Here is a 12,805-nt window from a genome sequence, read left to right on the forward strand (position 1 = left end):
AGAATTTCTTGCTTAACTTTGAATTTCCTTGATTCTGTGGGTTTTATATTGGCCTCTGAAAGTTAACTTATTTTTCTTTTAAAAGGGCTGGAAGCCTTGTCTTAATTTCAGCTTGTCTCTCTTATACTGCTGTATTACTTCTTGTTTAACCATTTCCTCTCCAAAGAAAAGCTCTTTGTCAGTGACTGACAGCATGAGAAGGTAATTCTTGCTGCCACATAGGTAGCGAAAAAAAAAAGGTAAAAAGCAGCTCGAGTGGGCCTTGGCTCCTAGAACCAGAGCGCAATGATAAAGATATTTCAGAGAGGTCGGCAAATATTTTTTAGTTCTAGTTTAGAATTTAAGACAGCAATGCAGTACTAATTAAAAACCAAACACCCCCCTCCCCAAATCCCACCCCCCTCAAAACCCACAACCCCAAAACAGATGATCTGACTATACAACATTGATTTGTTGAATTAACAACAGTCAGAATAAAAATCTGGGGGATATTATTATTCCTTGTTGCACATTACATCAATGACCACTGATCTATATTTTCCTAGTAGCAGAAAGCAAGCTACTTTTGTTGTTCTTCATATTCCATGTAGCAGTATCATGTGGGAACTCCAGCCATGGGTGAGTTGGAATTCTAATTGCTGTTCAATTATGGAACAAGATGCGGTCTTTCTTCCAAATGAATTTACAAATTGAATTATTTTATAGATAAGCATCTGTCACTCTGTGCTACTTTGATTTATCAACTCTTTAAAGTTGGCAGAGAGATGTTTATGTTTTCTAATTACAGATATTACACAACAAAAATGAATGACAAACATTTAATTTTTTCAGTTTCATATATTATCAAGAAGTTGTTTAGCAAATGTGGTGCCAGATCAGGCAGTAACTATTCCTTCCATATTGTTTAACATTTCTTGTGTTTGTCCAACTTATCTTCTGTATTTGGAGTCAGCCAAGCAATGTGCATTAAATTTCCTCCCTAGTTCCTAGATTGCCAGCACAGATCATTGACTAATAGGCCACATTTAAATGAGTATGCCAGAATGCAGGAAGATATTTCTATGATTTTGAACTATTGGACTCTTTCACAGTTCTCTGTGTGAAATCTAAAACATTTGATTGCTTGTCATCAAAGCATACATGCAGTTCATTTCCCTAGCTCACTCAGAGACTGAAAAGCACTAGTATTATAAACTAATCTATGTAATATTGCCTACATTTGTGACTAGATAGGGAAAAGGACTCATTTTTAATAACAAAAGAGCTGTAGGCAATGGTTGAGGTGATCCAGGTAGGTACAAATTCAAGTAGTCTGGCACTGTGTTAAATCCCTGTAGATTATTTAAGTTATTTTGCAAAGACTCAAAGATAAATCTGATAGAAATCTCTTAGAAGAACAATTTCCATCATTTCCCCCTCTTCCCAGTTCATGGACCTTCTTTACTGCTGATATCCTTGTGCACAAATAAATGTTTGAAAAATCTGGGTTGGCACTAATAACTTCATGTGACTTCACCCAAAAGTCCTTGGTGTAGTTTAACTTTGGACTGGTTGGAGTTCATAGAATTGGGTGGGAGGCTGGATTAAGGAAAGATGACGTTTTTAAAACATTTTGGAACAATTTCAGTAGACCTACATAGGAAAAAGTGTGTTATTTCAGGAATTATTTTAAGTTAATCAAAAATAGTTTGGAAATCCTCAGTTGCATTCTGTCTTAAGAGGTTTTAATCAATTTCATCACTTTGTCTTTGGTTTTCTATTGAAGAAAGACACTGGCTTTGTAACTAGCATAAGGCAAGAAGTTAGAAGTGTTTTTATCGACCCTGTATCGTGTCAACACTCTATGCTGGATGTTGGAGAAATTATAATTGCAAAAAATTTTATTCTCTACATTTTTATCTGTTTATAGTACTCTTATGGCTATGTATCTTACAAGTGTAGAAAACACAATAATAATTCATACTTAAAATATTTTTTATAACTTCTGTTACTTAAAATTTCAGGGAGAACTTTTAAAATATAATGGTTTACTATTTCAAGATATTTTTATCACAAATCTTAGTGTGATCGACAGCCCCAAACATTTGCTACCCTGAAGAACACTAGGTTGCTACAGATTTATTTTTGAGTTGGGAGGCATGACAAAATAGGCCTACTTTATCCATTTATGCGAAGTGAAAATATCGACAAACCTGGTAATCCAGTTTGTGAATAAAGTGATCCCATTATCAGAATCTTTCTAATAATCTACCTTTAAAACTAATGGAGCTAATCATCATTTATTGTGCTTCTTGGATCATTTCATTGAATTTATACTTTAGTTAGTATAAACAGGTTGAAATTACTTTAAATCTGACATTCTCTGGGTTAATCTGGAAGCTATAATCATCATACAAAAAGATGATAGAGGTTCTTCTAGACAATTGGAGATAACAAAGTGTAAGGTACTGCTGATTCTGCCTTGGGAAGAAGGCATGACCTAAATTACTTCCATCCGTATTTTCCACAATTCCTTTGTTAGTCAAGTTTGCTGCTTTGTGAGAGTTTAGTACCATTAAGAACATTCTGTCAAGCGAATGCTGCTGCAGTGTGGGCTGACCAAGAATACCATAACATTTTGACGTGTTTTGTCAATGCGTTATCTCATAAAGTATCCACACCCCATTTAGAGACCTTCTCCGGGTTTGTAAGGCAAAGATACACTATGCATTGTCTTGCTTGTGTCAAGAGAGCGCTCTCTGAGGAAAGAGGAGCTCTTAAGATCCCTTTGCATTCCATTAGTCTGTAACTGAAACATCTACTGCAAATGTAGAGGTCTAGTCAAAACCAACTTTATAAATTGCTGTTAAACTTCATAAGAAATTGCCTACTAACTTAACAGGGCATTGTGATCCTTTATTTCCATAAATAAGGGAACCAAAAAAAAAAGCTACTTACTTTGCTGCAGTATTATAGATGCTCTTATAAACTCTCTCAGTAAACACCAGCAAGGTCATGTAACAAGCTCAAAATGAAGCATCGGACATAATTAGTCACGTGAATTTATTCTGAATGCTGTTTGAGTCTTTCCATCTCCTCTGTTTCCCTGCTCTATCTGTTCTGACAGTGTCTTGCATACTCATTTTTGCTACACTTGCATACTTTGTGAAAATTTAGATCCTTTCCTTGCCATACCTACTTTCTTGTTAAGTTCTATTGCTGTTTTCCCTCTTTATTCTTATTAATGTCTACTCTTTTCTGACAGTTCATAGTCACCTTTGTAGACAAACGTCTTCTGTCTCATTGTTTCTCACGTATTCCTGAGAGTGCATTTGTCTGCTTGTGCTATTGTCGTCTTCTTTTAACCATGTGAAACATATTTCTTTGATTTTTCCTATGGCTTTCTGTTACTCATGTTATCATGCTCAGTGTCATACCTACAGAACCCTATATACTTTTGCTCGTCATTAATGTAGTTGCTTTTGTGTCTACATTTTTCTCAGTCCTTTTTTTTTTTTTTTTAATAACTGGTTTATTCTGCACTGTGCATAGAATTTTCACATTCTTTCTAACCCACTGTTTCCCTTAAACTCCTACTTTCCTCCTAAGTCAAACAAACAATTCTTCCTTCACATAAGAAATAATGCATGAAAATCACCTTTCCTGACTTGTGTGGTTTTGCATTAGTTTAGCTTTTTTTAATTAAACTTTATATTTTTTTCTAGTCTAGGAACATGTATTATCTAGACTTACAGACAGTTGTGTGGTCATCTTTGCTTCTTTGCAAAGTTTTCAAAATAACAGTTATGAAACTAATCAAGATTTCGTACTGTGGCATATAGATAAGTCTATATACTTTTGGAGTATTTTTTATTTCAATAAGGATGGGACATGGAAGAAGATTAGCTTATTATCTGCAAGTTTAGTCTCAAAAAATAAACTGCCTCCTGTTAACATTTTTTAGGTGTAAATGACTTGATTAAGGCTGCTGAATAATTCTGAACCAAAGCTTTTAGGAACAGTGCTTGGCATATATTCTGTTAATATTTCTGCTTTAATTTCAAGCTTTAAAACCAGATTTTTTTAATATTTTCTGCAAGTATGTGCTTTATAATTTATTTTTAATTTGAAGATGAGCTAGCTAAAAGATCAAGTATTGAAATCCTGCAAAATAGTGACTTTGTTTCTCAGTTGCACATGTATTTATGTTGCTTTATTTTAGAAAGTGTAATCCTTTTGTGAATATAAAACCTACTTTTAAAGGTATTTTCATTTATTAAGTGGCTAAAAGGTGAAAAACTGCTTGAAGGAATGAATGAGCCAGGTCTGACCTTTGATTTTAACTTGTTCTTGTCGTCTAGACCCAGCTGTGCGCCTGGCGTTGTTCAAAAACAATGAAAATAAACATCTCCATGTGAAACCACCAAGGAAGACACAGTCTATAAATGCTGATTACTTTGAAGGTATGAACAAGTATTTCACTTTATCTCTATGCATATAAGCATATATATCTTCTAATGTCTTTTAAGCAAGCCTACTTGAAATGTAAAACAATATTCACAAATCGAAGGCGGCGGGAGTTTAAGGTTCTTATCTGTTCCTGGGTATCTCAAGTTACAGCAGTGAAACATTTCAATTCATTGTGGGGGGGGTGGTGGTGGTGGTGGTGCACCTAGAGATTAATTCATAATGATCTGGTGCCTAATTCATTTATTTATTATTATTAAATCTTCATCATAAAAATAATAATCATAAAAAACATCAAAGCATGTCACAGAGGTATAAAATACAAAGTACTAGAATAAAATTTTATAAATGAAATATCCCTTCAAGTTCTTCACTCACTGTCGCCTTTTCTCAAGCTAGCCATTAGTTCTGGATGATCGTTAACATGTTTTTAGGAAGTTACTTTCATAAATATTCCCTAAAAACCCACTATTCGACAGAAGACAAGAAAAGAATCTTCATCATGTAAATACGAAATTGGCTTTCCAAAAGCATTTCTATATTGATGTAACTCTTTTACTGTTGAAAATCATGTTAAAACTCTCCTTAGCCTCAGTAAAATTAGAATAAGGCCAAGTCTATTTAAAATACCCTTCTTGTAAGAAGCCAAGCATCTCGAGAGGCATTGTTTTTAGATTGTTTTGTTTCCTTTTGCAACGGAGCAGTGTGCTCAGAAAGTTGTCATCTCTGTCTTTTTATCTTTTTCAAAGACATAGCCATGTGCTATCTGATTTAGTCCCAATCCCACAACGTAAAATTAAAAATAATACTACTATATTAGTATTTCACTGAATGAGGATAGAAATGAGAACCTTTCTGAGACAGGTGTGCAAGCAATATGAGTACACCTGAACTGCAATTCAGTCAATTAACCTAGCTGTATGAAAGACCAAATTGGCCTCACATTCATGAGCCCATGCTCAAATGTGGTTGGAAACAATTCTTGGTGAATTCTGAAGAGGAAAATGTTTGCACTGTTATTTGCCTTGGATCCAAGCATGAATTTACCTAGAATATACAGCCTGTATATACTGTGCCTGACTTAGCATTCCTGTTGTCTCATATCTGTTCCTGTGCTATATGCTTATATGCCAGAATGCATCATATGCAGAAGAAATAGGACATGCAGGCTGCCTGCAAAACACTGGATGCCCAACGCCTACAAGCAGTAGTGTGAATGTCCAAAGCCATGTCAAAGACACAGGCTCGATCCTGGGCTCAGTACCCTAAAGTCAGTGTAGGTTTAACCTAGCTTTCCTGACGCTGGTTTATCTGTTCCTACCTGGAGACATTTACCTTCATTTTGGAAAGCCAATATATGCATTCTAAATATTACTGAAATTACTTTTTGAATACATGGAGAGAAGGCACCATAGCAGATTAGCTATCAAAAGGCAAGCACTGTAGCAGCACTCTTGTTTATCTTTCATTTCACGGACCGTTGTACTCCTTCGGCCAGCTAATAAACTGAGATTTTTTTCAGCAATCTTTTATTGGGTGCTTATACGCAATCCAGTGAGCCTTCAAGAAGACAAGCAATACTCTTCTGGTTGACCAGGATATAAAATTGTCTTTCTACCTGAGGCATTGCTACTTGAGATGGTATGGCCAGAGCACACTAGGTTGTGAAGTAGAACCCGGAGTGCAGCACAGAGTATTTATATTTATGTGGATGTGAGATACCATCAGACAGAACTAAGAGTTTCTAAATTTAGAATTTGGTAACACTTTGCATGTTATCTACTGCAAATCAAAGCACCTGCATGATAATTTCAGAGTTGTGTTATCAGTCATTTCTTCCCTCATTCACAGAAAAGCTTTTTTCCCATTTCCCCTCTCTCACCTTTTGACCATTTCTTCCTCTTTTGCCTGGAGTAGATTTCTTTGGGTATGTTCTGCAATGGGAGTTCTTTCTGTAAAAGAAGGTGGAATGTTTTCACTCTGTATCCATAAATCTTGTGAACACCATATTTTAAGTCAAGAGAGAACACAGACCAGTCCATTGCATGGGGGAAATAAACTTCCTCCATTCAAGCCCTTTTACCTTCACAGCCTGGTAGTCAGTGCTCTGGTAGAAAATTTGAATGCCAATCCATCTCCTCCATAAACCACTAAATAAATCTTAAAAAAAAAAAAAAAAATTTAAAAAAAGCATATTCTAAATATTCCTGCTTTATTTCTTTAAATTGGGAAATGGGGGGAGAAACCATAGCATCAACAGCAAGTACACATGTGTTATCTGTTAAATAACAGAATCACTACTTTTGAAAGAGAATGCCCTCGGAAGTGAAACAATTAGAACAGTTTTAGATTTTCAAACGGGAACACATCATGGTAGTGCATATTTAAGCAGTAATCTACTTAAAATGTACGATGAATGTCTTTCATCTTCATTGTGTCTTTAGTTTGTGTTTAAAAATACAAATAAGATAAAAAGGAATAAAAAAATTAGAGGTATAAAAATAAAGAGCAAAAACGAATGAGCTTAATATCTGATGCTTGTGTGTTTCTGAGGTAAAGGTTATATTCTGTCATAATTTGCCTTCTCATCTAAGCTACTGCATTATGCTGACAGTGTTGTATCATGCAGCATTTGTAAAGCAATATCTTAACACAGTGAGGACAGAGTGTTGATGCAATATTCAACAATTTCCTGTTGCAAAACTTTTGAGGAGCTGTTATGCAAAAAGTTGATATCCAATTTTGAAAACTTGTGCATAACTTTAATCCCATGGGACAATTCACATATGTCTAATTTGACATACACATTGTAGGAAAATACATTTTCAGAACTTGAGTGACATCATACATTTTTATTAAATTTTAGAAGAGTCATCATACCTTAATCACTGATGTTATAAAAATCCCCACAGGGGTCCATTATTTCATATTTGTATCACAATAGTACACAGAAGTTAGAGACAAGCCCCTTTGTATTACATGCTTCGTCAACAGCATGAGGAAATGTCGTTCCGACAGACAAGATCTTACCTTTTAAAAATACAAGCAACATGTGAAGGCACAAACTATGGGAATGTAATTAAATGTGTGTTGGTGTATATGTGGGTGTCTATATATGTGTATGTGTCAATGCATATACATACAATACATGTGTGCATACACACATGAAAATATATGTATATACCGTGAGTGTAAGTAGGTATATGAATTCAATAAGTATAGCACTTATGCTTTTTTATTTTTATATTTTGAAAGGAAAGTAAATTATGAACAATTACTCTCTGGTGTAATTTGTAGTATCAATATGCATTTTGTAATCCTAATGCTTTCTGTCTAGATGCTGTTTCAGTTTCTTTAAAATTAATTTAATGCATGTGGTCATTGTATAATAGATTCATTAAAACTATTATTTAAATAAATCTTTTTGAATCATAATTATGTATTGTGACATTAACTTCAGTGGTTATAAAGTAAGCCACAGAATATGGAAGTGTAAATATGTGTTTACTGTTTCTCGTAAGAAACTATAGCCTCATCAAAAATCTGAAGACAGATGAAAGCCTGACCTGATGTACTTTCACTTCTGATTATTTGCTGGACATTTCCTGGGCTTACGTATATTACACTGCTTTTTTTAGTGTGATAGGGTTATGCTTCCAGCACGGTTGTTGAGTTTCAGTTAGTGCTAGTTAGTTGATAAACAAAATATGCCTGCTTACTGTTTTATTGAACGTTCTTAGAGGTTTTCATGCGTTTTGTAGATGGTGACGTTTCAAAGGTCTCAAAATTTTGGAAATGTTATAAGGAACACAGATAACTCTTGTTGTTTCCTATTTTGCAGCAAAGCATATTTTTAGAAAGCTTTATGACTGTTTCTCCTCTTGCTGCCTGGAGGCTATCTCAGTCATTGATTTAACGTAAAATGGTCTTGACTATTTTGGATAAAGTAGATCAGGAATTGAAGGAAGCATCTATCCTTGACTCCTTCTCTTTTCTTGGGAAGTTGCAATTAGTCCTGGCTGAATGTGCATTTCTGCCAGCTGTGGGCCTGTAATTATAGGGTCTGTAATTTCATTTACACAGAGGAAGGATACCTGCTTTTCCAACCAACAGTGTTAGTGCTTTGTCCCAGTACAGCAGCTCAAAACTAAAGAAGCAGCCCCCAGGCCTAGGACATTGTTTTGCTTTGGGAACAGTATATATCTTTTGGGGTTCTCTTTAATCCATCTACCTCAATAATTTTGGTGGGTTATCCAAATAATTTCTGTTCAGTGGAATGGGAAGCTGGATTATGATCTGTAGAGCAAGTTGGAAGAATGCAGCAGATCAGCAGAGTCCAGTCAAACTATCCAAGTATTATTTGGATATGATTCACTTAGTTTCTCAGAATTTCATAGACTATGTTCTAATCAATTATGTAGATTAGGTGATTTATTGGCACATATAGTACATTTATTTTTAGCCATATCCATATCCATCAGTGGCACATCTGTACCATATACTTTGAAGAAGTGGAAACAATACAACTTGACTTCACCCAGGAATGTGCACAATGACCAATGCCAGGAAGTTTAACTATATTAAAAAAGCATTGGACTATGTTGTCAAGTTATGTTTACTGTAGTTTGGGAACCTGTAGTTCTAATTGGCAGTACTGTATTTCCTGTCATTTTATGCTCATTGGTGACTAAAAAAAACGTAATGGGTATAATGTTAAGACAGATTTCACCAATACAAATTTGATAATGAACAGATTATGCTTTCTCAGGTGGCTTTTAATTATGGAAATATTTATTCATTTCTCTTTAAATTGTCAGTAGAAATAACATTTTTCATATTGGAACAAGAATAAGAGGTAAAGTGATCTTGTGATTATGTCATATGATTGGAAGATAAATATCAAGGATCTGTTTAAAGTCATCTGTTTTCCAGCTTTCTGATAGTTTACAATTATGAAACTCCTTGTAGTCTCAAGTGAAAAATGTTGCAAAACATTCTCATAGATTATTATTACCAGTGCTAATTACAAATGTGAACTTGAAACTTTGGAAAGTGGTAATTTAAGGTTGCCTTTGAGTTAATTTTCTGAGCTCATTAAAATATTGTTACATAATGATCAACATCATCTCTTAGATTTTCCATATTACAAAATATGAATACATTGAAGAAAAATTATATGTGGTAATAGAATTCATATTGATTCAAATCACTGATGCTTTTAAATATCTGCATTACAGTTAAGAGAAGGTACTGAGAGTGGAATGCTAATATTCGTCTTTTCCGGTACTTCAAATATTTTGTTGTTTGTTATTTAAGAGCATTTAAAAAGACATTGAACTATAGCTAATAATTTATGTTAGCTGTTTTCATATTTTAGAAATTAGCTCTTTTCAATGGAAAAAAAAAAATAGCATCAACTCCCAGGAAGCACACTGTTTGTAAACATCAATTTCTAAATTAAGTCATCTTCTATTGAGCTGTGATCTGAAAAGGATTAATAACCACAGTCTAAATATGGCCTTGCTGCAATTCTACTAGCTCAATTGCCATGTTTACGGCAAAATGCAATTATTACATATCTCCCAGGCTTTAAATTTGTATGCCACATTAGGGAAGCAGTTTCTAAACCATACAGTACTGACAAAAATGGCAGAACAATGCATTTCCAGAGAATGTAAGATCTGTCCTGAAATGTGATGAAAATGCATTACAGAAACCTGTAGTGTGGAAGGGAATCTATCTTTTAAAATCAGAATTCTATGGCTTTGTTTCTTATTATTTAGTTTAAGCTCACACAACAGAACTCTCGCATTGAAATATTTTCTCATTTTAAGGAATTAATGGCTCTCCACCAGCCCTTTAACATGTAAAATGAGTAGGTTACTTGTGTCCAGTACATCCAAAAAGAGCCAGGATAAAATAAACATAAGGAGTTGGATATCTTGGAAAAAATCTGTCATGGGTTTGGGTTAATCATCTCCAGAAGAAATTCAACTTGATGCCTGAAATGTAAGACTTCTTGGAGAAAGCAGTAAAGCCTGAGGCAGTGTTGATCTGAAGGAGTGCTCTCCATGGGTCAGAGCTGCTCTGCTGGCAGAGTGCAAACCCAGTTCACAACAGCGGTACGCTGAGAAGTTGTAAAAGACTGCAGGGGCCTTACAGTGCACGCACTCAAGCTTCAGTTACATAGTTCTAGTGGCCCAGTTTCTTATTATAAAAGAAAACTAAAAAATAAAATCTGTGCCTAATTTTCTAGCCTCCTGTCCATCAATGATACTGTAGGATTTTTTCAGTATTAATGGAATGAAGCAATCCTGAAATTATGGCATATGTTTAAAAATAAATATTTTAAACATCATTTATGTGCATTTATGCAGTGCACTTCGGTGTCTGAATATTTATAAACGATCTAGACATACGACTTTTTTAGTAATATTCTTGCTTTTCACATTCAATTAAAAAAAAAAAAAAGGCTTTTCTATTTGCCTGAAGTTCCTGAACAGGAGGTATTTGCCATAGGTACCTACCAACTTAATATTATGAATTCTTTCTGTGGTTCCAGTCTTTAGGGTTCCTGTATTCACGTGTTAAAGGTTTCTGACCACATATTTCACCTGCCTGTATATTATCTCTTTGTTCGTGTCTCCACTGTTTTGCAGATTATTGTAATCTGTGGTGGTGTCAGGGCTTTATTAGTGCATCAGACTTAAATGAGGTCTCTGAGCTAGAGTGTTCCAACAAACTTCCAAAATACGGATTTTATACAATGTGTACGATATCACCTGTGCTTTCACAGCATAGTAGTTTACCAATCTTTAACCTAAAAGAAACAGCACACAAGGGGAAAAAAAAATTCTTACTGCTTTTTGCTAATAATTACCCAGTGATGACTTCAGTGGGAATGAGATTTCACCCGAAATGTCATCAGAAGTTGAAAACTAGTTTTTTCCTCATTGTTGAATAAGATAACTCAATAGTTCAAATAGTTTTATTTGCATCTTCTGAGATTCTACCTCTCTTTTTTTCTCCTTTCCTTGACATTTTAAGTCCAAAAGCTAGGTAGTGTAGATTTCTGCATCTCAGCCAATGTATACGTAAAGAAGTTGACTCCACGTTCACAGCTTTTAATACTACATAAGGCAGTTATTTTGGATGAATAGACCCCTGAGTACCGAAGCATTTCAAATCCTTTTTCATTTGACCATTCAGTGACCTGATAACTATTTCCTGTCCCTAAGTAAGGTTGTGACCCAGGTCTTAGAGTGCAAAAGACAGATAATTTTAGCAACAAGTTAAATCCAAATGGATTTGGTTGGAGGGGATAAGGGAGAATAGGTTTGGCTAAATTCCTGTAAAATAAAGTGTTACAGCACTTGGATTTAGTACGTCTAGTTAAAAGTAATTGTTGAATTTGTTGCCATCTGTTTGGATGCCTGGGGACTGTAGTCAATATTGGGGTGGTTTATTTATTTGTTTTGCTTTTACTGAACAATACCCAATACTTTTTTTACACTTCAAAAAACAGTTGCTAATGAAGAGGTCATTAAAAGTGCATCTTCAGATATATTCCAAGCATTTTCCAAAGCCAGTATTTCAAGCATTAAAATCATACCGGTATGCAAATGATATTTTAACATAGGACACAGAAAACGTATGTTCCATGTCCATAAAAGTATCACAAGTACTGCACTGCACAACTGTTCATCTTGCAAAAGAATTTCCATTTGGTATGGAGCTATGAACAAGGAATATAATGTATTCTTAGAAATATTTTATAAGTAGAAATCTTGTTTCAGTTGGACAACATGAAACATTTTAAATCACAATTAAAGAAATGTTTCCTGTAGCCATACATTTTAATAGCAATGCCTCTGCATATTTTAAGGACTTTTAGAGGTGAATTAAAGGAAGGCCTTCACCCCAGAGCTTTTCATTGATTTGAAAATGTAATTGATTAAAGAACCTTATAAAATAATTCTTTTTTTCCTATTGTGTAGCGTGAACTATGGTGTTATGGGGAATTAATACTATTAATGAGGTCAGAGTTCTACAGCATTCCAAAAAGGCTATTTTCTTGTGTTTAATATTGAACACACATTTAAGTATCTTTCTTTTTCATAAATAATAATGTTGTGGTTCAGATAATATATTTTGGTAATGTGCAACATTTTTCAAGCAAAACATTAAAACAAGACTCTAAAATTGAAATCTAGGTATGAAAATTTTATGCTGTTCAATACTAACTCTTATACCAAAGTCATATAACTTTTACAAGTTTCACATAATCTATAAAATATTATGTATGGTAGACTTAGATGATTTTACAAGGAATTGCAAGTAACTCAGATATTTTAATAAA

General features: G+C 34.3%; 1 protein-coding gene across 1 annotated transcript in view; it reads left to right on the forward strand.

Moving 5' to 3' along the window:
• The window catches only part of LRRIQ1 (leucine rich repeats and IQ motif containing 1), a 114,019-nt gene that overhangs the window by 64,845 nt on the left and 36,369 nt on the right, over positions 1–12,805 (forward strand). The window contains exon 22 of the mRNA XM_075725825.1: positions 4,341–4,442. Coding sequence (XP_075581940.1) covers positions 4,341–4,442 — 102 coding nt within the window. The remainder of the gene's footprint in view (positions 1–4,340; positions 4,443–12,805) is intronic.

This window comes from Pelecanus crispus, chromosome 1 (genome assembly GCF_030463565.1).
Source record: "Pelecanus crispus isolate bPelCri1 chromosome 1, bPelCri1.pri, whole genome shotgun sequence".
Classification (NCBI taxonomy): Eukaryota; Metazoa; Chordata; class Aves; order Pelecaniformes; family Pelecanidae; genus Pelecanus; species Pelecanus crispus.